The sequence below is a fragment of the Lissotriton helveticus genome, chromosome 4_1 (assembly GCF_964261635.1).
Source record: "Lissotriton helveticus chromosome 4_1, aLisHel1.1, whole genome shotgun sequence".
In the NCBI taxonomy this organism is placed as follows: Eukaryota; Metazoa; Chordata; class Amphibia; order Caudata; family Salamandridae; genus Lissotriton; species Lissotriton helveticus.
The window spans coordinates 155,710,342-155,738,099 of NC_136063.1; the positions used below are offsets into that span (position 1 = coordinate 155,710,342).

Sequence of the window (27,758 nt, forward strand, 5' to 3'; positions counted from 1 at the left end):
GTCAATGTGTCCTTTGATCTATCTGGTTGTTGTGTGTATTTTCCTGTGCTTTCCTTTTTCCAGCGCGATTTCTGAGCACCTCGGCGTTACCCGACTGACAGGTACTTTTGTTCTTTAGGTTGTTACACTGGGGGTATTTACCTGTTAGGTCGTTAAACTTTCCCTCGGACCCTCCTTCACTAATTTGTTGTATTGTTTGATTTAATAGGCCAAAATGTTGCTCTATAATAAGCTAAAAAACACACAAGATGATGGATGGAATGTTTCATTTTGGCAAAACATTCACCCCAAGTCACAGATCTGGGTTTAATCCATCGTTATTTTGCTCACGAAGCCACCTCAGTTCAGACATATCCAAATCAGCCTTGACCCTGTGCCTCATGGGAACAGTCCAGGCCGAACTTCCAAGCCATGTCTTCCCTGGACCGGAATCAAGCATCCTAGGACCGGTTTCTGGCTATCAGTCGTCATTTGCCAGGATAGCTTGACTCCAGTGGCGTAGTGAGCACGGGACCCACGTCTGGGCATACCCTTCCCACATAGAGCAAACAGCAAAACACACAAGATGATGGACAGAATGTTGCACATTAGCAAAACATTCACCCCCAGTCACAGATTTGGGTTTAATCCATCGTTATTTTGCTCACCACGCCACCCCAGTTAAGACATGGCCATATGCAAATCAGCCTTGACTCTGTGCCTCATGGGAACAGGTCTTCCATGATTTGCATATGGCCATGTATACCACATTATAGATCAGGGAAGGGCACTCTCTGCAGTTACGGTAATATTTTTGTCCACATGTTAATGATGCTCAAACTTGTATTTATGGATGTTGTAAGCTCTGACTGCACTACTGACAGTGGTTCTAGTATAAAAATGGGAACACACAGTTTCAAAGTTTAGCGATATGAGGCTATGTATTTATGGTTCATTAATTGAATGCCTTCATTATTAGGCTGAGCGCTCCAAGTAAATGTAGTAAGCTTTGACAGCACTACTGACAGTGGTTCCAGTATAAAAATGTGTAGCAATATAAGGCTATGTATAATGCCCCCCTAATACTCTCTGATTTGATGCAAATGCTTGCAGAAGCTTGAAAGCAAGATTGAGGATTCTTTGCTTTCGAAATAAAATAATCATTATAAATGAAAGCAGAAAAACAAACATTTAGCTAAACCACTGTAAAATTTCAGGTACCATCTGTCTACAGCATCATTAAGAAACATGTGTTGATGCATGCTAGTGTTTCCCAAAAATATTCATAATGGAAAATTAGTGTAACCAGTTGCAACCGGATTATGTTAAACAAAAATAAACAAGCACTGGCAAAGTCAGTAGGTCTGAAATTGGTGGTCAACTTTTTAGTTTTGGCATGGTTTTTGTAAAACCTTATTGTGTGTGTGGGGGGGGAGGAGAGAGGGAGAGAGAGAACCTATTTGGAACAATACCAGTATTCGTATAAATTGGAAAGTGCTATCATGGCCATTATGGCATCTGGCAGGTATTCAAACACTAGATCAGCTTTTCCACGATGGTGATTTTAAATCATTCACACAACTTAGAGCAGAATTTGGTCTTCCACTACATCAATCTCCGAAATATACTCAACTTCAACAATTTTTGAAAAAGCACCTCCCTCCATCTTCTTCCATTCTTCAAACTTCACACAGTCACATATTTAAACATTTGGAGTAAACATAAAGGAGTAATATCTCTACAACATTTTTACACTGCACCTTCATTCTCAACCCCGGTCACAGACGTTACACCTCAAATGGCAGAATCGGCTTTCAGTATCTCACACTGATGAGGAATGGGAGGAAATACTGTAAAATTTAGACAAAGGCACCCGTGAAGCTAGACTAAAATTCAGCCTTTTCAAAATGTATTTATTTATTTATTTTTTGCATTTGTAATGCGCGCAGATACCCACAAAGGGTTTCCCGGCGCCAGGACTAAGAACCAAACAGCACAGAAAACAGGACGGCCAGAGACCAATTATTTATTGAAAAGCCAGGTTTTAACGCTTTTCTTAAAGCTGGCAAAATTTTCCTCCTTTCGTATATCTGGGGGAAGGGAGTTCCAGAGGACTGGTCCCAGATAGGAAAAGGATCTCCCTCCCACTCTGGCCAGTTTAAATCTGGGTACCGCAAAGTTTGCTGCATTTAGAGAGCGGAGATTACGTGTAGGAAAGTAGGGCCTGACTAATTTTTCCAAATACTTTGGTGCGGTTCCTGCCTTTATTTTGAACATATAGCTCAGGGCTTTAAACCGAACCCGGTTCTCCACCCTGAGCCAATGCAGGTCCTTAAGGTACTTAGAAATCCTTGCTGTCCTGGGGATTTTACACAGCAACCTGGCTGCGGAGTTCTGGACAAGCTGAAGCCGTCTGATCACAGCTAAGTTGGAACCCAGGTAAAGGATGTTACCGTAGTCAAGCCGAGATGTAATGAGGGCATTGACCACGGTCTTCTGGGTATCAGCAGGCAACATCCAGATAATCTTCCGCAGCCATTTGAGGATAGTGAAGCAAGTACCAGCCACTTTGTTGACCTGTTGTTTCATCGATAGTGTGTCATCGATGTGCACCCCTAAGTTTCTGACCTGGGTAGCTGGAATAGGGAAAGCGCCCAGGGATGGCGACCAGTGAGTATCCTGCCAAAGGTCTCTGTTTTTACCTAAGAGAAGGATCTCAGTCTTCTCCCCATTGAGCTTCAGCTGGTTCGTAGACATCCAGCTGAAGACTTCATGAAGACCTAGTTTCAGCGCAGAAGGGGATGAAGGATCCGAATTAGTAAGAGAAAAAATAATCTGCGAATCGTCCGCATAGGTCATTAGTTCTAGACCAACTCGCTCCGCTAGATCGGCGAGAGGGCGGAGATACAGATAAAAAAATAACGGACTCAAAATTGAGCCCTGAGGCACGCCATGGGGCGAATAAAAGGTGTCTGACTGGGCCTGTGAAGACGAGATCTGAAACGTCCGGTTGCACAAATAGGATTCAATCTAGTCCAGCGCTGCCCCTCCGACACCATCCTCACTCAGTCTGGTAAGCAGTCTGTCGTGTGAGATGGTGTCGAAGGCCGTACTCAGATCGAGTAGGACAAGTGCAACGAGTGGCATTGGTCCCCTGCAAAACTACAGAAGGCTGGTTTACTCTCACATGCTAACTGCTGGAGGTGCCCTAATACCAATTGTGACTCCACACACATTATGTGTGACTGCCCAATGATACAACCTTACTTGACTTCTGTGGGTTGAATCTTACAATCTACAATGCCTTTATCTCTTCCGCTTACGTATGCTAATATACTTCTTCATGATCTCCGGCTCTCCCCAAACCTCTCCAAACCCCAACGTCGTCTTTTTCATACAGCACTGGACACCGCAAAAATGTGTATCTTACGTCATTGGAAATCCACATCTCCTCCTTCACAAGAAGAATGGCTGACAACTATGATACACACAGCATCACACGAAAAAGTGATTTACACCTCCAGAATCAAACTGACATATTCCTTCAGGTTTGGTCACCTTTCTTGAATGTGAATAGTGGTATTGATTTTGATGTTAATAACCCCACTACTACTATTTCTCTACCTTAGTCCAATTATATTCTTCCCCTTTTTACCCTTTACTCTTTCCTACCTCTGGTTATCCTACCCTATCTTATCATATTCGATCTTATCCTATCTTATATTATATTATCCTATCTTATGTTATCTTCTCTTAACCTATCTCACGTTACATTATACTATTTGATATCTCACTTCTTTCTTATATCTGTCCACATTATCTATTATCTCAAAAGCTCCCCACCTCCTTTTTTTCTTTTCTTTATTCAATTCTTAAATTACGTATTTATTCACATATACATATATATATATATATATATATATATATATTCTATTTTCTAACAAATAGTACTTATTTCCTATATACAGTTCTCCTTATCATGTATTAATTTCTCTAGTATGAATTGTTACATGGTGAATGCTATTATCATTATTGTTCCTGTGATTAATTTTTACAAAAATGCAAATAAAAAATTACAAAACAAAAAAACCAAAAAAAAGGGCATTCTAACCCTGGAACTATTGCTTACCACCACCTTCAGCCCCAGTTTGTAGATCTGTGAAAACATGGCAACATAAGGGGATTGCAAGTATTCAAACACTACTAAGGTATAAGCCCTGGCATAACTAGAGAGGCTATATCAGAGCTCTTATATGATGAGATTGGTGCCATAATGTCGCTTCACTACATGGCACCAAAGGGACAAGTGGATTTTGTTACAGGGTAAGTAGATTTATGAAGCAACCTACCCCATGGACAAGTAGATATGTCATTTAATTCCACACCCCTGTGTACCGTCTTAAAGGCGTAATCAATCTGAATCCTGGGAACAACTTTGAAACAAAATAACTCATTAGCTTTTCAGGCATTAGAATTTCAATGTGATGGAATGTAATAAGATCTTAATGATACATAGAGTTGGTCGATTGGGGCCCTCGAATAAAAAATAAAAAAATAGAGGTAGAATGCTTTGTGGTTATCTCTCGCTTGTGTGAGAAATCTTAATTCACAGGCAGGGGACAAGCATTTCAGCTCAGGGGTGGTCATCTTACCAGTTTGGGATTTTTCTACAAGCCAGATGAAGAACAGTTTAGCAATTCTGTACGAGCTCACTGATATCGACTGACTACCTGGTACTGTGAACACAAGCCAGGATATGTATATAGTGTTCGAGAAGAGTACCCAAGCCCCCCCACCCCATTCAACTGCACCCCATCTATAGTAAATCTTAACTCAGTATCATCCCTGTAAAGGAATTTGAGCTGGAATATAGCCGGCCTTTGTACCAAGGTACACCTTCCTGACTCGCAACTGTTCATAAGAGACTAGGACATTCTCTTGTTTCAAAAGACCTGGGGTTCTCAGCCACTGACAGTTGAGGGGTGTGAGTGCATAAGTGTGCCTGCAAACCATCGCTTTTAACAAGGAACAAGAGCAACCCATACATCCCTGTGAACTGGGTATAGCAAGTCAGCCAAAAAACAATGGTCACAAGGAACTCATTTAAAAACAAATTTACAAGGACAAGGTGTGCAACTTCCTTGTAACCAAATTGGGGTTTGTAGTTAGGGCGGGGAGTTGGTTCTTCTAACTATTATATTAGTTCAATATGGAATCAATCAATGTTATGAAGTTGGAGCCCACAAACAAAAGAATTACTATCAAACCCACTTCAGCCGAAGATGGGCATAACTTTTATTTTGCAGAGAACAATCACAGGACAAAAAAAGTGTAAAACATTTGCTGTGCATTCACACCATATACAAGATAAAAAGTGAACCATGTGACTTTTGTGCCCCAGGGTAGAGACCAAAACCAACAGTGACATATTATACAGTGACTAAGAAAGAAACAGTTGGTTCGTGGAATAGCAAGGGAGGTCCCTTTTGGAATCAATTGACATTCCACTTGGTAGGAAATTGTTCTAGTGTCCTAAGACTCTCCCTTTTTTTTTTGTAGTCGACGTTTCGACCCTCTTGTGTTACGGGGTCTCTTCAGGACAAGAGATTCTGAGGATCTAGGCGTTTATATTTGGCCAAAGGTATGGGAATATTTTGTCTTGATCTTGTTGGTCAAGGAATAGTGAATCGGTCGTGCAGACTCCGGAAGGGAATCCGTCTAGTTTAGTTCGAAAAATTGGTTATGTTGTCTCAAACTAGTACCAGGCACCATGGACCAGGTAAGTGAGTCTAGGGCACTGGTCACCCTATCATATTAATAAAGGGCATTGGTAACCCTGTTATATCAATCTAGCAACCTCATGCTGGGAAAAGTCAAGAGGGAGGGTCACTGGTCCCCCTGGAAATATCTTAGGTTAACCTCGTGCTGCAATCAGCATTTTTAAAGGTCTCAATAGTGGAGTGGAGTCTCTTACGGCTCTCTGGATGCGGAGCTACTCCATCACAGCACTGGCGTGCCTCCGGGGGCATATCTACTAGGATTAATCTATCATGCACGTGCCCAGGCCCTGGAAACACCCAGAAAGTATTTTCAAGCAGTATTTATTAAGGGGAACCCAAGTTTGTATACGATTAATTTTTAGAGCAATGATTTTGTAAACATACCAAATGCGAAGTTCCGCATTCTGTTTGAGTTCATCGGTTCACTCATATCAAAGACCACTATTATGGGATGGCACCTAGCAGATATTTTAATGCCAGGCTGGGCCAGTACCCTATGTCACACAATTTAGAGTATACTGGAGGTGGAATGGATCATAAAGCCAAGGAATTAGAGGCCTTCGTAGCATTCTATGATCTGAGTACCATTATGGATCTAGGAGGCACTAGTGAAACGGGATTGCCTAATTATAGGGATAGAGGTTGTACCTCAATACTCGATTCCATTTTCATTTCTAATGGCTTAACCTACTAGCGTATGGAGTAATTATACCCTCAAATGTTGGAGACCATAATCCCTAGAAGCAAGAGTTTCTATCATTGGGGAAGGCATCCAATGCAGTTGAGGGGGATTAGTTAACCTCAACCCTCTTCTGATGGCCTTAGGTTGGTATGGAAACTTCATGACCCAGTCCAATTCCTTGAAACCTAAATAAAAAATAACCAGGAGCCGACTATGTGATGTTTGGAGGATGAGAATGGTAGGGACTTAGTAGCTTGCTCTTTTGGTGTCCTTTGTACTTGCATTTAAAAAGTTTTTGTCAAACCAATCAGGCCTAAACATGCTGTACTATGGTGGTCTAATAATTAATGTTTGATAGCCAATCGACAGCTGTGTAAGCAGCTGTCACTGCTAATCCTAGGGGCCCAGTCATGGTAGTCACTTGGCGTAAGCAGTATAAAGCTGTCATTACAAAGAGGTGGAAAGGGGATCACTACCTAGCAATGGGACAAATTAGTTCAAGCAGCGTCTGCGAAGGACTTTAAGTCTTTCTGGTCTGCGCTGACTGCTATGCACACTTTAAATCAGACTGTGACCCCGATCAGTTGTCACATTTCTAGTGAACACTGGGTGTACCAGTTTTCTAAACAATTCTCTGTCACAGCACCTACCAAACAATTCAGTATGATTGGCAGCACACATCAGGGTATATTGATCTCACTGTACGAAGTCGTTGAGTCTATCCGGCAGAGTGTTAGGAAGAAGACACCTGGGCTGGATGGAGTCCCTGTAGATTTGATAAAGTGCAATATTGATTTGTGGGCACCGTTAATGGCTAATGTTTTTAACAACCTTGGACGCTCCCCGTTACCAGGCTCACAGTGCACTTTAATCATAGTGGCAATATTTAAACAAGCATTGGCATAGCCAATAGGTCTCACTTTTGGGACCTTATAAGTATTTAGTTATGCAGCACAATATCCTTGCTGCAACATCAACTGTTGCATGGCTAAACACTTATAAGGTCCCAAAAGCGAGACCTATTGGCTACGCCAATGCTTGTTAAAGCTTGAAATTCCCACGGGACCACAAGACAAGCCACCGACTGGCTCACATACCTCAAGTTGTGAGACAGATGAGCTTAAAGTTCATTCTACCACACACCTATGTTACGGCCATCTCAACCACAGAAACATGAGAGCCTTGGTTATCTCATGCACTTTTAAATTCTCTGTTCGCTGTATTACCTATGAAGCTGATCGATTAATTGCGACTCTAGGTAACAAAATCATTGCACAGATGTGAACTAGAGAACCAAAGCTAGTCGTACAAACACTTCTATGGCTTCAGGTACTGTATTGTGCGGGGGGTTATTATTCCACTGTACTCTCTCGTATAACGAACACCCTGCCTCACTACAATATAACCGATTCAGAGGCATGTCAGTTTTAGCAATTCTTCCATTAGACACTAAACGTTCTTTGCATTACGAATTGGCACAGTTCAGATATTGTCACAGATGCATGATGCTCATCACGATAAAAAAATGTTTAAAAAGGTTCGAAAACAAACTGTCAAAGCCGCAAGAATGTTGCAACTGCTCACATCTGTAGATGGAAGGTATGTGAACGCAAAACTTGACTTACTGCACTTTTTCTTTTTGCTAATTCAAAAGTTATCACCAACTCCATGCTGAATCCCTTTTCAGTTATACAAGCATATAATCATATTCAGACCAGACCAAAAATGTAAAATATGCCACGGGCTTAACTTTTGGGAGTCCACGCAAAGCATGACATTCTACTACAATCCAGTTACCAAAGGCTCATAGCAGTACAATGTAAACACAAATTTGACTGCAACCGGTAGGAAAGCAAGTCTCAGAGTCAAATGTGTATAAAGTGATGCAGAAACAGTAGCTGAAATTTCAAACCAATAAATGAATCATATTTAGAAACATATATAGGGACTACTGTATTTAGCATGTCTCCAGGGGTCTTTGGTTCCACAGCACCAGAAACTATGTTGTCATCCGAGGGGAAAGTTATCCGCTTTGGCCCATACTTGTTTTTACCATTTTCATCTTCATCTTCGGCTGCTGGGGACAAAAGAGCAGACCCTTGCCCCGGCATTTCCTTTCCATTGGCTGGTCGAAGCAGATTCAGGAAGGGCATTGGTCTCAAGGCTTAGATTCTGTCCAAGTTCTTGGCTCACTGTGCCACCAGGATCTGATCCAGAAATACTCATTCCAGACTTGTCAGAGCCTAAATCAAATGAGTAGGTAGCATCCGCACACTGGTTCAGGGAGTGCTCTCTCCAGGGCTGTGTGAATGACTTAAAGGTAGAGAGCATTGCTGAGGCTAAAACATACTTCTGCAGAGCAGTGAGGACAGGTCACTCCCAGTATGAGGCGAAATGGATGGTGCACTTGAAAGAAACTGCAATGTGGTTGGGGTAGATGGGCAGTGGTACAATCCAAACACAGTTACAGGATGCCAAGGTTAGATCTACAAAACATCATAGGTATATATTAATGGTTGGACAATGGAGCACTGGTTAATCTGACGTTTTTTGGGGGGGGGGGGGGGGTGGAATAGTGTTGGAATTAAAGCAAAGTATTGCAAACTAGTGAAGTCAAATTGGGGGAAAGAGGGTAGAAGAGACTGTAACCAGTGGGCAGATGTGTGCAGTGAGTAAGTTGCAGGACAGTAACCGGTACTCTTTACTAGTGGGTACTTTGAGAGTGGAAGACGGGTGTTTGGTAGGATGGCATGCCCTAGTTGAGAAGGCAGGTGCACTTCCCAGCCTTTGGTAACTAGGGCTAGTAGCAGGTGTCTTTGGCTTGAGACATTTCTTTCCCAGAGGCCGTCCAGCAGCCTGTAAGCGTGACTGCCCTATATTACCGCCTTCTATGCCGTGACTCGAGCAGCAGCTCCCCGGTACTCCGTATCGGCGTTCACCACAAACTGGGTTGTAGACAAAGAAGGGGCCTGCGTCTCCTCGACTAGGGGTAGCAGCATCCGGCATCCTCCAAAGTTTGCTCCACGCACAGCCACAACACAACGTGTGAGGAATCTGCCGATAGTATTTGTGAAAATTTTTACAAGAGAGTAAAATCGTAAAAAGGTCAACATAGTCTTCGTGTGAGACTTGGCCTCCATCTTGAAACTGATACTTAGTAGTTCTTTGTATAAGAAAACAATACCCAACTCAGAAATGAAAAACAGAATAGAAACAAAATGACCCGTTATGTGATAAAAGAGGATGTCGGTCTTTCTGTGGCCTAAAACGTGTCCTAATTTTTTAGGGTTTACAGTTAAGGATTACAGACTAATTTTATTACAATTTAATAACGGTTAAGAGTGAACATTTTATTACGTCCCTACGTTTTAAACAAGCGCACGCTGAAGGAGAAAAAAACAAGTAGGAGGGGTGGGGGGGTGGGAGTGCAAGCGTGCGTGCTAAACATTAAAAGGAAATCAAGTGGGAGGGGTGGGGGGGGAGGGGGAGTGCACGCGCATTGTGAGAGGGGAGCAGGAGGTGAGCCAGAGAGTGGTGTGCGGCTGGGGAGAGCAGTCTGCTGCTGCAATACACAACAAGTCTGCGAATGGTGCGCGCGATAGAGATGCGCTTTGTGGTGGGGGAGGGGCGGAGCGAGGCGCTTGGGAGAGCAAGTGAGACACAGATGGCGCCTGTGCCACGAGGAAAGCCAGAACCAGAAGGCGGCTTTGCACGTGCACGCACGCGTGCACTCATGCTTCAGGCCATGGTAGCATTTTCTGAAGCCCACTTACTATAAGTCTCTCAGGCGAGACCTAAAAATGAAAATCGGTCTGATCCCAGCTGCTATCGCCCTATTTCACATATTGATACATCTGTGAAAATGTTAGGTATAGTCATTTACAATAGGATCATGGAATGGGCGTCAGAAGACTATATCCTACATAGCTGCCAGTATGTTATAGGAATCGTATGGGAACAATTGAGCAATGCCTGAATCTAAACCTAATTATCAGCAAGTTTACAATAGCTAAACAATCCACAACGTGGAACTTTATGGATTTGTCTCGTCATTTGATTTCATAAATCACTCAAATCTGTGCAGACTCCTAACCATGGAATCTGATGAAGCACTCATACATTTTTTTAACACCCCTACACGAGAAGATTAAAGCCAGAATAAGATTTGGGGCAGATGGTAAACTCTCTAGTGAGATCGAAATTTCTTGAGGGGTCAGGCAAGGTTGCATAGTGGCACCATTTCTTTTTATACTCTATATAAATCAGCTAAGTCCCTATTTAACTATTACTTCTGATGTTGCCAAGCTTAATGGTTAATTCCTCCCCATGCTGCTATAGGTGGATGACGTAGTGTTGATGATGGCCCGCACACCAAAAGCTTTGCATCTACCAGTGACTTCTTTCCCTCAATTTATGGCCTATCTTTATCTTCTCACAAACTTTACAAAATCGTAAATTAAGGCTTGTGGTCCAAATGAACTTGAGTTGAATTTGCAGTTGGTACTAATTGCTTAGATAGAAATAGTACTTTTTCTTAACTTGTGGTCATTTTTGATTCTTCAGGCTCTTGGGTGTCTAATATTACACATCATAGGCTGCGGCTATCTAGAGAAGTTGGCTATTTCTTGAGCCTGCCACAGCCCCCTGGGGAGAGGGTACTTTCCTCACGTTTGCACATTTATACTACTCAGTGTGTCCCTGCAGCAATGTACGTTGCCAAGAGATGGGACATTGCCGATTGCGCAGCTATTCAGGAGGAAGGAATCAATCGTGTAGAAAGGTTTTGTTAGTCTCTCTATCCACCTCTCATTTTATTTATCATGAGGAGCTAGCCTGGAGTTATAGGGTAAATTGTATCAGAGCTAGTCCCCTACTTTTATAGGTATTCATATGGCGAACTGAGGAAGTATGCGCGTATCAAGAGAGAGAGAGGACTAGAAAGCTAGTCCGAGTCCCCATAGTTAATATGTGTTATCAAAAGAGACTAGCTTAAATATGACCAATATTGTTAGGACTCGGATTAGATTTGTCATGGGCACCTCGTTGGTGAGTTCATGAAGCCCTCACCCACCAACCTGGTTGGTGGCATGCTTCATCATCGGGCCCACCCAGTGACACCTAATGTGTCCCGGGTGTGCTGCGACGCCTGATTACAGCGGAGCTGGTGTTTTACTGAGAGTGCAGAGTGAGGTGTAAAATGAAGTGTGAGTTAAAACGGCTTGGCGAGGGTCCCAGTACCCGAGGGTAAATTAAATTTTAATAACTGGGCCCCCGTCAGCGGTTAAAATAAGGCTGGGGGGGGGGCGTGGCCTGGCCGGCGAGCATGGCGGTCGTCTAGAGCCTGAGCTCCGACCAGCCTGAAAGCATCCTTAACAGTTATCCTGGCCCTGGGCATCGGAAGGGGTTCCCTGCTACAGCAACCGGCAGCGGATACGCTGGGCTGTGTCCGGTACGGTTTCACCTCGGAGGCGGCCCGGGAGACGAGGTTGCAGCACGGCGACGCCGCGGGTCCCGAAAGGTCCAGCGAGGCCTAGGCAGCAGGAACCTCGATTTTGGGGACCGCCCGGTCCGGACTTTGCTTTCTTTGCCAACGATGGGGAAGCGCGGATCGCGGCGCCCATACCTGCAGCGGGTGAGAATCGCCGGCGGATGGGATCGAGTGGCGGCCCAGACACAGGCGATCTGACTGGGTGGCGCAGCTGATCCTGAGAGGTCCGGCGAGGCCTACCGCGCCGGGACCTCGATTTTGGCGTTGCCCGGTCTGGGTGAGTCTGCTGGAGCCGAGGTGGGAGTGCCCCGTCGCCCATTATTTCTGGAAGGCCCGAGTGACTGGTGGAACCCCCCTACGCCTCATTGCCCACTCGCCCTCTGCAGCTGACGCGGCGCTCTGCAGGGAACTCTGTGAGAGTGTGTCAGGAGCGGCCGCGGTGAGAGGGCCACCATTTTGGGTCCCCAGATGCCAGTGGATGTGGCGCTTTGGCCGGACGACAGCTGCGGACGGCAGAGTACACTTGGCTGGTGTGGTGTAGGCTGCTGTCCCGCCTTCCACGTCCCGGACAGGTGGATCCGGCCTGCGCAGTGTGGAGGAGACCCCTGCTGTGGACCTGACGGGTCCCCGGAGGACCGAGAGGTGAGCTGTACAGGCTGCTGGGGCGTGGGGTGCGTGCTCAGGGGCTACATCGGGCCCCGGTGGGGAATACTTGTGGGACCTGGACCTGGACCTGGAGGAGACTACGGCGGCAGGCGGAGAGATCCTTAAGGAGCTACTGCTTGAAGTGCCCCCGGTGGGGATGTCGGGGCCCGGCGTTCCACAGCCTGGACAAGACGAGGAGAGAGTGCTGGCGGCTGGGTGTGGGGCCCCTGCTCTGGGAGACCCACTGTGCTCCCTTGCTTGATATATCTCGAGGCCTACCTACTTAGCCCGCATAGGGAGTGGGGCGCATACCTGCCTACGGGGATCCTAACTCTCGAAGAACCCCAGAGGGCCATGACGCGAGGTGTAGCCGGAGGGGGTCAGGGCAAACACGGGGCCATGGACAAGTATACAGAATCGGCGGGCCCTGGGGGCTCTCAGTCGTCTGCGCCCGACAACGCAGCGCTACTGAATGCAATCACGCAGTCAAGGGACATGCTGGACGGTAAAATAGGCGCTGTTGGGGCCGATGTTACCCTGCTGAAACAAGACTTGCGCAACGCTGTTGAACGGATTACCGGAGCAGAGACCCGCATCTCAGGGGTAGAAGATGATGTCACGGTCTTAAAGAAAAAGCTGGCGGCAATGGAACAGATTCAGAAGGGCCTGGCAATGAGAGTGGAAGATGCGGAAGGGCGCGCTCGAAGGAATAACCTTCGCTTTGTCCCCTTCGCAGCCCTCCGGAAATCCAACAAAGAGGAAACTTTCCTAACCCGGTGGCTGGAGGACTGGATCCCGGCAGATGCACTATCTCGATGCTTTGTAGTTGAAAGGGCACACCGGGCACTAGTGCAGAAACGTCCGGTGGGAGCGCGCCCGAGGCCGATCATAGCAAAATTCTTGAATTACTCAGATCGGGACACCATCCTGAGGCAAGCACGACTTAAGGGCGCGCTCTTATATGAGAACTCCAGCATCCTCATATTCCCGGACTACACAAAGATGGTGCAACAGCAGCGTAAGTCATTTCAGGCGGCCAAGACCGGGACCTCAAGCTCCAATATGCCCTTCTCTATCCTGCGCGGCTGCGGGTCATCTTTCAGTCCCGTACAATGTTCTTCGACACTCCGGAGAAAGTCTTCCAGTGGACGGACGAAACAGTGAAGATTCGCGTCAACGTTGCTAGAGATGGGGAATCGGACTCCTCTACCAGCAGTGCTGCAAGGGGGGGCCTCAGAAACCAGCGCCGGCATCGCTGAGGATCTCCCGTTGGAGATCAGACCGAGGTCCGGCCACGACAGGTGCTTCCATGTTTGGGAGGTACGGGGAGGCGGGGGAGGATGGGGAAAGTTGGGGTTTGGGTCTGGGGGTTTGGGCAGTGGAGTTGAGCAAGATTGGACACAGGATCCTGGGATGGGGAGGGGGGGGAGGGAGGGGGGAGGAGGGTGGGTTCAAGACCCGTACACAGTGTCGATGCGCTTGTCTATCCTGGTGTGTGCTTGCATACTAGGTCCATCACATGGCCAATTTGTATGTTTGCGACTGGATGGCGGTTGAGAGTCGGGACTCTAGAGCGTCTGGGGCCTGCATGCGGGTGGTGAGTTGGAATGTGCAGGGCATGCTGGACGGGATCAAGAGAGGAGCAGTGCTGAGGCTTGGGAAAAGAGAGGGAGCGGATACGAGGACGGTGCAACAGGTACAAGGCAGGCTCTGACCAGAAAAGCTGTGAGTATGACAACCTCCAAGCAACAATCTCTGGGTAAGCGCTTTTCCCTCCTTACAGGTCTCTAACTCCCAGTGGCCAACATTATTTCCCTACAGGGTCAACCCCTTACCGCTTCACTCCTGGAAGCATTGGCTGCAAAATCTAAGCGTAAGAGTGTTTACTTACGCCCCATCACACTTTGTATCTCATGCATATGTGTGATACCCGTGTTTTAGCGACACCACCCCCAATTATTTGCGATAATCACAATAATGGTACCACCAGTGCCATTACACTTTTGCCGACTGTAGTCTACCCACTGAGCACTGTAGATTCGGCATTCTATGTATATGACTATGTGGCGAAGACGCCTATTTGACTCTCCTCTTCTTACATGTTTTGTCTATGTCTTCAATGTTGTCGGTACAGGCATATATGAGAAGGGAATCCTCCCTCTCACACTTAGAGAAACATCTTAGTGAGTGTAACACATAGCCTGGATTACACTCCTTTTTAACCTGCACTACACTCTATTTTAACAAGCATTTGCAATGCAAAAGGTCTCGCATTTGCAAGAGTTGGAGCTATTGGCATTGTAATTGACAATGCCTTTTATTCATTTGTTTTGAAAACCTGCAAGCAGAGCATAAACTTGCACTTTATACGTATAGTCCTTGCTTGCGAGAAGCAAGACTGGCAGTAAAAGAGACTGCCAGCCTAGCTTCTCATAAGCAAGGACTATAAGTACAAAGTGCTTGTTTATGTACAGCTTGCATGTTTTCAAACGCATAAATAAAAGGCATTGTCTTTTACAATGCCAATAGCTCAAACTCTCGCAAATGTAAGACCTATTGCATTGCAAATGCTTGTCTAATTTGTGAATAAGCTGGTTAGTCCCTCCTTAGTACCGCCTTGTATCATTTGTAACCTCCCATAAGGACTGGCCCTTTTACTTCTGTTGTTACATGGTATGTCTTAAGCACTATTTTCTTTAATGAGTTTCTCCTACTGCAAGCACAACATGCTTTCCTGCTACATTCAGTGCGCCATGAGCGCTTTCACTTTCCAAGCAGCCCGGGACAATGGTGGCTGCTTCTATGAAATAAAATAGGTCTTGCATTTACAAGAGTTTGGGCTATTGGAATTGTAAATGAAAATGCCTTTTATTTATGTATTAATTATCAAAACAGATCAATAAAGGGCATTGTCATTTACAATGCCAATAGCTTTAAATCTTGCAAATGACGTACTGCATTGCAAATCCTTGTTTTAAATGGTAACAGATCCTGCAAACTGCTGCAGTGCCAAACTAGGTCTAATAAATCAGCACCTTAGTCCATACTAAGTGCCAAAAGACCTTAAACAGCTGCCCACAGACCTAACTTCTGGTCCCAGGCATTTCTTCCTTTCTGTTGCTTCTGCACACATTCTGCAGATTTGGAAATTTAGACAGATTGAAAACTTCTGCAGATCTTTTTTTCACAATATGCTTCAAACAGTGGCTTCCGTTTTCCAGAAGAAAAATCTGAGCCACAGATTTGGACTGCTGCAGATTACAGACCCAGTAGACTGCAATGTAAAGCTATTACCAAAGACGGTTAAAAAGCCGGACATGTGGAAGCATGGCTTGGGAAGGCATAAAACGGTGGCATTTCTACTGGTAGCAGCAGTGAGGCCCAACGATGAGTTGGCTACACGGGGGGCTCACTAAGTGAACGCGACTCACCGACAGCCCTTAAGCGCGCTCTAACTCCAGAGCGTGATCTAACAACGCAGACAGTGTGGTGAGACAAAGCCGAAGGTATGGGCACCTCACCCTTCCTGTTCCTGTCTAGTTCTCACACCTTTCACTATCGTTGGATCCAGGGCCAGGCACGGGGAACCGACCGACGGGCCCTTGGCCAAAGTCATTCATTTTAAAAGAAACGCGAGATAAGGCTTGTGTTGATTTGTTTGTACAGCACACAGTGCATAACGTATGTGCTTCTAGGCCCTCTTGAGAAAGGCACGTGTTTTTTTACTCCTAACTAAAATGAACACAGTTTGTTAACTGCATGCGCAGGAGAGCCGGACAGATGCATTACCCAAAAATTATGACACGTTGCGTATCACTCGAATCGTAGGTGGTAGCGACGAAGATCAGACTATGAGGTCTACTCACTGACTGGGCTCCAACTGATTAGCGCACTGACATACCCGCACGCAGCGCTTTACAAAAGCACTAAGTGGAAAATACTTTATGAGCATTCGATAATATCACCATCTCTTCTGTCCTGTGTATCGGAGAATTTCACGGGCACCAGTCCGCCTGATAGCACGGGCGCCCCAGACCGCCACGCTTACCATTGTTCTCAGAGACCCGCAGAGCCGGCACGGGGCCATGTCCTGGAGTAGGAGGATGGTGGATTCACCACAGTGCCAGCGGATGGGCGTTCACACTGGTGACCAATGGAGATGGTTGTTTAACATGAACACTACCAGAAAGCGGCCTTTGGCATCCTCCATTTGACTACGGTAAATCATTTTCAACTATTAACAAGACGAGCGTGCACTTGCAAAATCTAAACCTATCGTGGGGCGGGACTTCAGTTTTGTGAAGCCCGCACCCACTGAGTGCCTGGCCAGAGGAAGAGCCCCGCGGAGGCTGCAGATGTCCGGAGTGGCGGTAAGAGGGCCTTAGTTGTAGAGGGGGTGGGAGGGGGGGGGTCTTGGTGCGTTTGTGTGCGCGTGTGTGTGTGTATGTGTATGTGTGCGACGGCAGGGGGGGGTGTCTCTGTATGTGTGCGTGGGTGTGTGTGTGTGCGTGGGTGTGTGTGCGCGCGTGTGTCAGCATTTGTCTGCGTGTGTGTGCGTGCGTGTGTGTCTGTGTACGTGTGTCTGTGTGTGCCTGGCTGTTTGTGTGTGAGCGTCCATATGCATTGTGCGTGTGTGTGAAGAGCCTGCCGGAATCGGAGCGCGTGTTCACGCGCGCGACCTGATCCGATTCCGGCAGGCTGCGTGCGCGTGCCAGTCTCTTGTCCTCTCCTCTGTACTCCTTGAAAGCCGAAACGATCACTATAGGCTCGCTTTGCGACAACAAGGGCTTTGCTGAGGAAAGCCAGATTTAGTTTAAGGCACTAGCTGAAACATGTCGACCAACTGATGGATGTAGGAGGTAGTAACTCGCCTCCCTTAAACATCCCCAAGCCTTATTTTAACCGCTGACGGGGGCCCAGTTATTAAAATTTAATTTACCCTCAGGTACTGGGACCCTCGCCAAACCGTTTTAACTCACACTTCATTTTACACCTCACACTGCACTCTCAGTAAAATACCAGCTCCGCTGTAATCAGGTGTCGCAGCACACCCGGGACACATTAGGTGTCACTGGGTGGGCCTGATGATGAAGCATGCCACCAACCAGGTTGGTGGGTGAGGGCTTCATGAACTCACCAACGAGGTGCCCATGACAAATCTAATCAGAGTCCTAACAATATTGGTCATATTTAAGTTAGTCTTTTTATGAACTGAGGAAGTAGCCCTCAATCAAGTCATCATTAAAGATTGCCTAATGTGCGATAAGGTTACTAAAGTTAGAGCTGTAAACCATCAGTTACCAAAGAGAACTCTCTTATAGGGTAACGTGGACGTCTGCCTCTTGAGACAATCATATTTTGGTAGTTTATGAACACCCCCTACCGGCAAGCCCATCAACTCCTTTTAGAAACAGGGCAAAAGTAAAAGATTTTGAAAAACAGGTCTCTCTGTGAGATTAAACCTCATAGTTTTCTAATAAATAGAAACATCCAACATCTTCAAGGTCAATGGCGCTCACCATAGGGCCAGAAGCATACCAGAATTCCAGGTTAACCACTTGAAATAAGTTCCATTCAGATTAGTGGTAGGTACATGTATTTTATGCAGAAATCCTGAAAGTGTTTTAGATTCAGCTTTCTAGACCTACACTGGACAGGCCTGTTCTAGCTGGTACGCACTTGCCTGCATGCTTCATTGAATGAAATCTGAACGCTCTATTCGCCTACCATTGGCATTTTTATGCCACTCATGAGAAAAAAAATACTTCTGTACACACTTTACGTTCAATGCTCGAGGAGGCCGGTCATGTACTCATCACATCGAAGACAATGACACAATCATATAGATGCCAAATGTAACGCCAGGGGCTATCAAACCAAAAATAATACACAGGAATAAAATGGAATAAAATGGACATTGTCATGAAAGATGGCCAATGTATTGGAAGAAATACAAAGTGGGAGTTGTGACCTTATTAGCAGACTGGTATCTTAAAGTATGCCAAGACTGATCCCCATCACCCCTTTAACTCTGCATGCTGAAAATGGGGCTGTCAGTAAGCTGTCATTAGCTGCTGGCTGGCCTGCCTGCACACGGTGATCTTAGAAACATGGTGTTAGATGTCCACGTGCCCAAAGTGCTGCCATAATAACATTGTTATCAGCTGATAGTACTCGAAGGTTTGATATTACTCTCAGGTGTCAATATTCTACAGTTGATATCTGCTGCACATTCTCTCATGGTATTGTCATTAAGCTGGTATCGTTTGGCACCCACTCTCCCAGAGGAAAGCGATTACGAGGCGTTCGAAGATGTTGTCCCGTCATCTACAGTTAAATAGGTCTCTGGACAGATATATAAAGGGAGGACAGTCATTACATGTTCTGTTGTGCAACAACTGCTTGTCCGTCAACTTTTGCCACTAGAATCACTTCTTAGAAACTGAGGGCCGTCCAGGTGTTAAGAGAATGTTTAGAGTTGTGAGTTCATTGCATCGGTCTACGTTTCTCTGCCATCAGTGAGCTGGGAAGGTTGCAGACCCGTGACTCCCCCTCCCTGCAGCCTCACATGCTCCCTACAGCTCAAGGCGCTGTCACGAGCTGCCGCGGGAGGCTTGCTTTGGACCTTGAAATGTGTACATGATCCGTGTTGGCCTTTGAGTATGAGAGATTTTGTTCATGAAGGAGAACAGGTTTATGGTGACGTGGAAGGGACAGTTACGACTCACAGTAAAGGGTGGGTATAAGTGTTGTGAGGTGTGTTAATGTCAAGTGCCGATAAATAGGGGAGAGGGAGCCTTCTTATAGAAGTGTCACAGTCAGTGGATGACTTTCTACCAACAGGGCTGTCATTAAGTGTATGTCAGAGACTCATAACAACCGAGTCTGTCATTAAGTGAACGCGAGAGGCAGTCGTTACTCAAGTATCTATGTCGGACCCCCTCTAGGGGACTGGTCACTAAGAGCCAGTGTGCCGCGGACTCGCCATGGGGATGCAATTGGTGGGGTCTTCTTGAGCGATACAGACAAGAGTTGTAATAATATCGGCTATAGGTGTTGATACAGTAAAGATAATTTAGTTAGGTAATAGTAACACCTGCAAATGATAGCGCTTAGAATTGACTGAAGAGCTCAAACAAAAGTTATTAGCAATATACCCGTAAACAGAGGCTACCTTTGTCGGGTAGCGACCGGGGCAGAAATAAATGTGGCACCCTCGAAGCTGGTGAATAATATAAAACCGCGGAGAGCCCCTTTTGGGTTCAGAGGTCAGCCCCTGGAAAATTTAATAAAGAGTAGTGACAGGCCTCTGAGCACATCTCTGCACCACCCCACACTCCTGTATTATGCATGGATTGGCATCTCAGTTTGTGCCAACTTGTTTTTTGGAGGGGAGGGTTGACAGGATGTGCCGGCAGGGGGAGAAGGGAGTGCAAAAAAGAAGGGTGTTCAAAACTGCTATAGCCGCACTGGAGCCAGGGACTCTGCAAGACCTTAATGCAGAAAGCTCTTTGCGCCCCTCTGAAAATTGTCGCCCTGGGCTTCGGCCCCTCCCGCAACTACTTAAAAGCAGAAAAGTACAGACCATCATTATCTCGGGGGTGGGATAAGTGAAGGGCTGCCACACCCCCTCCCCTCACCCCGTGTTCTTACCGGGCTGCGCACCTGACCGTGCCTCAGAGTCAGACGGAAGCTCCCGCCGCTCCTCTCCGGGTCCATGCTGAGCTGCAGCCGCAGGTCCTCGGCGGGGGTGTCCCCTCCGGGCCCCCGCACCCCGGGACACGACACCCGCACGGACATCAGCACAGTGGGCAACAGCGAGGGGGGTCCCGGTCCCAGCGCCGCCACCGCTGCAGGCACGCCGGCGAAGGGCGTGGCGCCCTGCCAGGTGGTCGGCACGGCCATCCCCACCCGCTGGCCCGCCCGGAGTGAGCCCCAGCGGTGGGGTCAGGTGTGATCCCGGACGCGTCACCGGTTGTAGCGTTGCCGCGCTCCGCGAGGCGAGGTCACGCGCCCCCAGCTGGCTGTCTCCCTCGCGCTCCTTCCTGGGTAACAGCAAATCCAGCTTCAGCGCCCAGCTCCAGGAAGACTCGGGGAGGCAAAACATACACAAACCCGGGCTGCTGAGCAGGCGCGCGTTCTTTCCGGGAGTCGCTGAGGGGAAACGGATGCTGTCGCTCTCAGGGGGTGGCCATATTTGAAAACGTACATTTTGTACATTTGGGGACGTAAACCAGTCAGAAAGCCAGAGCCTTTTAATGTTTGGGATTCGCATTCGCAATTTCAACACTCTTTTTAAAATTTCAATCACAATGGCATGAATGACCTTTCATTAAAGGTAGAATATATTACAAGCAATGTGCAATCTATTTTATTTTTCCTAAATTCCTTCCTGTCAGTATTACATGCAGTGGTTTCAGTTAACTCAAAGACTTTTCAGTTAACTGTACTGTCTTTGTGCAGGTCTGATTGCAAACTTAACTGCTACATCCGTTCGACATGGCCGCTTTATAGATCTAGAATGGTCTGTGTTTTCCCACTGTAACTTTCTACTTTCGTTTTCTATTTGAAGTGTTGCATAGCTCTTTCCTGGAAACGAGAGCGAGTTTTTTCTGTCTTCTGTGTCTATTGTGGAACAAACAGGCAAGTGTTTTAATGACGGTTACAGAGAGCGTTACAATAGCTTTTGTGTTATAATTTTTTATTGCCATTTTGAGAAAATTGCATCATAAGTACAATACAGTTGATAGTACAATACAGTTGATAATAACTTACAATTTGAATAATATGAATAAATATACGGAATATATGTAAAAGAAAAGAAAAAATGCATATATAATTACTATGCACCAATAATTTACACTTACAACTATAAAGATAAATAGTAGGGTATACAGTTGAATAAATATGGTGTGAAATACGTTAAATATTTAAATAATGCAAGCAGCATATATAAGAAATATAAAAGTCTTAAGGAATGAATCATATGTTAATTCAATAGATATATCGAGTATATAAATTAAACATTATATATAACTACAAATATAGGAAATAGTAACATCACAAATCTCAGTCCTTGAGGAGGAATTGTTACAATAGCTTTAAAGTTTTCAGGTATGGAAAACCCGAATACTCTGGTGAAAGACTGTTCACCAAAATAAATCCGCACCTTAGCTGACATTTTTATTACGCGTTTTCCATACCCTATCTGTTTCAGATAGGGTATTTATTACGCATTTTCCATACCCTATCTGTTTCAGATAGGGTATGGAAAATGCGTAATAAAAATGTCAGCTAAGGTGCAGATTTATTTTGGTAAACAGTAGTTTTATTTTAAGTACTTTTTTTTGTTTTTTTCTAAACGTCGAAACCTAGCCTACAACAGAATCTAAACAAGCATTTGCAATGCAATAGATCTCGCATTGGTTAAATTTAGAGCTCTTGGCGTTGCAAAAGAGTGCTTGTTATATATATTTTTTGCTATAAAAACATTCTGGCAGCAGCATAAGTAATAAAAGAAAATCAATTAAGCAAGGAAATAGTTCAGTACCGGTTACTACTTGTTTATATGGAGTTAATAAACTCATGTATATTTTCCAAATAAGGAACTGCACCTTTAATGCAATTATACAGAGAAAGATTGTATCTGAGTATAGGTTTGTAATTGTTGTTTTTGGAAGTGATTTTTTGTTGTTGTAAGTTTGTGTTTGAATAAGGCACCATTGTTGTTTAAGTAGCTGCATTTCTTAAATATTGATACATAAACAACAAAAAGAAGCCTGGTGGCAACATGTGACGTCTAGTAACTTGCGTGTAACAAGAGGGAGAGAGAGGACTAGATAGCTAGTCCGAGTCCCCGAGGGTTTATATGTGATTAATCAAAGAGGACTAGCTTAAGTTGACCAAAGTGTTGCAGTACTCTAATTAGTTCTGTCACCACCACCAAGCCGTTTTAAATCACAACTCACTCAACCTCACTCACTGCACTCTCAGCAATATACCAGCTCCGCTGTAATCAGGCGTCGTAGCACACCCGGGACATACTAGGTGTCACTGGGTGGGCCCGATGATGAAGCATGCCACAAACTAGGTTGGTGGGTGAGGGCTTCATGAATACACCAACAAGGTGCCCGTGACAGAACTAATTAGAGTACTGCAACACTTTGGTCAACTTAAGCTAGTCCTCTTTGATTAATCACATGATTAATCACGTCTAGTAACTTGCCTGTTCACTTGAGGACAGGAACTGGGCTTAAAGTAGGTGCCCATGAGGGTGTCAGTGAGGGCTTCATTAATAGAAAGTTTGACCAGGATGCAAAACTGTTAGAACGTTGGTTTCGACTTACATCATTGGCATTTGCAAGTCCAAAACCTCAGCAGCAATTCAATTCAATTTTATTAATATATGATTTGGAACTCGGTTGAGATCTACATATAAACAAAGCATAAAAGACACCAAAAAAATGACAAAACATAAAATCCTTAAAATACATTCTATAGACACAGGAACTAGAATATGGAAATCATATCCATTAATATAATTCTAAAAAACATTAAAAAAAGTTAAAGATTCTGTAACAAAACATTTCATTAGGGGGGTTAAAGATAGCATCGATTAAAGATTTGGCAGATAAAATGCTTAGTTGTAAACAAATTGGTCTCACCCACTTTCGGCGATGAGCCATTAGGGCAGGGCATATGAAGAGAATATGGGCGATATCCTGGGTCGAATTATTGTTGTTACATAGGTTACATTTGTCGGAGGAACCATACCATCTAGCTAGTAATTTATTTAAAGGGAGGAGATCTTGCCTCAAGAGGAACCAAAAACGGCGTATGCCGTGAGGAAGGTTCCAAGAGGCATAAGGTTGTATGTGTTTAAATAAATAAGAATTGACAACCTGCGTAGCACCTTTCTTTGTAATAAGGGCATCTCTGTCCCTCCTAAAACTTAGCTCCCATGTAGCCAGTCTTAGGGTGGACTTTAGCTGATCTGAAGATAGCAAAAAAAAGAGTTGATTCCTCCAATTCCAGTAATGTAACAGCCCTTCTGAAATTCTTTATAAGTAAGGAATATTCTTTTAGGGAACCCAATAATTCTTTTTTAATGAGAAATCTTAAAGTGGCCGGTTTTCCATTGGCTAAGCAAGAGACCCAACGTATTACTCCCGCCAGGGCCTGAACCCAACTACTTCGTATGCCAAATTCAAGTCTAAGATGCCACTGTACAAGCATTATTAACCGTAGTTAGATGTCGCAAAAGTCTGCCCTCGATGGTATCTAAAAAAAACCATTGCCCCAAATCAATAAGCTCAATGCCATAGAGCAGAGAGGCTGGAATTTTTGCTCGGAAGGCCTCTAGCAAATGGACAAAATGTCTTTTACCGGTGGCTTTATAAAGAGCACTCAGTCCATTACCCTGTGTCCTGGCCTTCCAAATGTTGTTATCTATATGAGCCTTATCGCTCAAGTTCATACTATTTTCCCTAAAAAAAGTAGGATTTTACAATTTCCAGCTTATCACTGCCTAAAGACCAGCTAAAATTCCCAGATTTCGATTTTTTTCTTTCCCATCATACACATTACCTTGCTTTTAAGATATTGATCTTCAAATGATGGGACTCGGCAAATACATGTAATGCATGCAGACGATTATTAAGTCCTTTCGGAGTAAGGTCTAAAAGTAATATATCATCTGCATACATTAAACATGCAACCGGTTTTTCCCCTAAAATGGGGGCAGTTCCTTCGCTTAAGGATAAGGTCTGGGGGAGGTCACAAACCTAAAGGGAAAACAATAGTGGAGCTAATAAGTAGCCCTGTTTAAGACCATTGGCTGAGGGGATTGCTTGGGATAGGCCTCTCTCTCCTCCCAACAATACTCTGCACCAGGTATCAGAGTGGAGGTCCTGAACTAGATTTAGCAGCCGAGCTGGCATACCAAAAGTAAGTAGTTTCTTCCACAGCAGAGGACGATCAACTTTATCGAAAGCCGTGGAGAAGTCTATGAAGGCTGCATAGACTCTCCCTCCTCTGACCCTGATGTATTTATCGGTTATTACTTGCAGAGCTGTTAAGTTATCCATGGTGCCATGGTTCTTTCCAAATCCCGTCTGCTCAAGGGGAAGTATATTAGCTTGGTCCACCCAATCATTAATTCGTCTCAAAAGGCATCTTGCAAAAACTTTGCCAATTGCATCCAAAAGGGCAATTTGGCGATAATTTTGGGGAGATAGCCGGTCACCCTTTTTAAAAAGGGGCACCAGAATACTCCCTTTCCAAGAGGGAAGAATCTTTCCGCTGGAAAAGCAAGTATTAAACATGGGGCATAACAGTTTGCTCCGTTTTGCACTACTTTGCTTTAGGACAGAAATTGGAAGTTCATCCGGCCCCATTGCCCCAGAAGAACGCATTTCCTTAATTGCTAATTCAATATCCTTTTCAGATAAAGGGACCAAAGGCTGACTATTCTCAATAAAACCTATACGGGGAACCGCGGCTCCATTACTTGCGTAAAGGGTTGTGACATAATCCACCCATATTTGTTCTTCAATGGGGATAGGAAGCGGTCTTGTTCTTACCCCACAGCCCTCACCTATGAGGGACCAAAACTGTCTCATTTCTTCATTGAAGGCAGCCTCTCTAAATTTTATCCAAATAATATCCTCCCCTTCTTTTCGTAATTTTGCCTGTAACCTTCTCCTCCTCCTTTTTAGTAAGGCTACTCTACGCGTTCCTTCTACCGATTTACACAGATATTGTTCCCTTACTAACTTATTTATTTCTATATTAAGTAGACGCAGGGGACTAAAGGGTATTGTGATACACCTTTTCTTATTTGTTTTTTTTAGCCACCGAAATCACTACCTTCATAAAGTCTAGGAAGCACACAATTTCAAAACCATGCCACAATGCAAGGTCATTAATTGCGACATCAAGAACCCTCTCCAACTCTCGTTCAGCTTTTGTATTCCAATAGCACCTTCCCGATATCGCTCCAAAACTTACCAGATCACTATTAAGTGACCGTTGGTTGGATTTGGGAGGGTTTATGTTCACAGAGGTAGAAAGTATTTTGTGGTCGCTGAAAAGGGTTTCAATAACCCTGAGGTCCTTTAATAGGGCAAAAGTAGAATTCTCTACTATCACAAAATCTAATATGGATTCTCCCTGATGATATTTATGGGTGAAATTTGCAGGGGAATCAGAAGGGATCCTTCCATTCGCTATGATCCCATCCATATCGGACAGTTCTTTGAGAAGTATCTTCCCTCGCTTGTTTGTTTTAATATTCTCAGGGAAGAGAGCTTGGGGGATCTGTAATGATTCTTCTTTATATTTATCGCGAAACAGGCTCATACTTAAATTAGAGATTTTACAGTTCAAGTCCCCTACTAGGATTATATTAGGAGGAGGAGATTTCTCCCTAATACTCTGAATATAGACAAAAACCCTTTTTAAAGTTGCGTTAAAACTAACTTCGGGGGGAATATAAGCGTTGATCAAGACTAAAGGTTTAGGCGCATCAACATTGTCACAACTAAACAACGTTACATCCTGAAAAAGGTTACAAGGATCCAAATAGTGAGAGAAATTCCATTTTATCCGGTTGGATAATAAACAGGCAATACCCCCACTAGCGTGGCCTCTCCTGGAGGGGACAGCGCAACCCTCAAGTACAAAGTAATCCATTCCTATCTGAATTTTCTCCGAACACCACGTCTCCTGGAGACAAATCACACTGGCTTTTAAAGACAGGAGAAATTTAATTTTTTCAGGGCTATTCTTCAACCCAGCAGAATTCCAAGATAGTATCGTTATATTGTCGCTAAAGATGAGGACGGAGCGGATACTTAATAGTCAATTTCCTCGAGAGAACACCAGGTAACCAGTTCCAACGGAGATTTTCATCCACAACCTTATCCTGGGGGGGGGGGGCATAGGAGGATTAGAGTAAGATACAAGACGGAGATCTTTCGATATGCAAATTTTCAAATCATCAAAACCACCAGACTGTTCTATGTTTCCAGTGGCTACCTGCAAGAGAGATAAAGAAGACCCTAAAGGCATTGAAGACTTAAAAGGTCTACCAATGGGGATATTCCCCCAAAAAGGCATAACGTCGATCCCTCTACTCTGGAAATCTTCCGACCGTTGTAGAATTAGATTTACTACTAATTTAGAGTAGAACTTTACCCTCGTTAGATTTCCACCCTCTGTCTTCAGGATCCGTACTAAGTCTATATCTGTAGTTTGTGGTAATTTCAGATTTGCGGATTCCTGAAAATATTTAAGGAGTAATGATCTATTTAGGATGCAATCAGCATCGAATAGGGGGAAGAAGTCAAGAGTAAGGGTATCGACAGTTTCCTCCTTAGGCATTTCAGAAGGATTTTGACAAACCACTACTCCATCCCTTTTATTGGAGTAGGGACTGGCCAAAGGATTAAGAGCTGAGGAAGCAGGGCCAGTAAAGTTAATCTCATTTCCCTGAGAAACTGAGTTTAACAGATCCCCTTTGACCGTATAGAGCCCCCCAAAAGAGCAAGGAATTGAGGGCAGGGGGACAGATCTTTGTACTACGGAAATTGAGGTATCCACCACTCCTTTTACGTCCTCACTTTAATCTTTTAATACCAACAGGGAGACCTGATGTAATTCTTCATTTGAGAGCGATTCCGGGTTTTCTCCCAAAATAATTTTTCTCCGCCTATTTTTTTCGATTCTTCTAATTAGTCTCCTCTTTTTTTAGGTTTCGACTTGGCGAGGGGCAAAGCCCCTCCCAGATCGAAATCTTTTGTTTTTAGTAGTGAGGTTCGGACCGCCTCTGTTTCCAATTGGCTAGCTCCATAAATGGAGGCTAGCCATTGGGAGACAGAGGCTGTCAATCGCGCTTTCTCACGAAAACGCGATTCGGGGCGTTTCTGGTGCTTTTTTTAAGCCCCGCCCCTTTGTCCCGGGCCGCACTGCGATTGGCTGCCGGCCCGGGACACCCCCGTGACGTCATTCCCGGGCCGCGCTGTGATTGGCTGCCGGCCCGGGACACCCCCGTGACGTCAGCCAATCACAGCGCGGCCCGGGACCTGGCTTGTTTCATTATTGCACATAAGAGCACCTTGGAATATGTGGGCTCAGGATGTGTGCTGCACAAAAACTACTTCTGTATTCATTTTAATAGACTTTC

General features: G+C 44.9%; 1 protein-coding gene across 1 annotated transcript in view; it reads right to left on the reverse strand.

Moving 5' to 3' along the window:
- Positions 1 to 20,822, reverse strand: part of LOC144828452 (ranBP-type and C3HC4-type zinc finger-containing protein 1-like) — a 540,072-nt gene extending 519,250 nt beyond the window's left edge. Inside the window, exon 1 of the mRNA XM_078686629.1 lies at positions 20,228 to 20,822. Within this exon, the coding sequence (XP_078542755.1) occupies positions 20,228 to 20,479 (252 nt within the window). The 5' untranslated portion in view covers positions 20,480 to 20,822. The remainder of the gene's footprint in view (positions 1 to 20,227) is intronic.
- Positions 20,823 to 27,758: the final 6,936 nt, after the last annotated feature.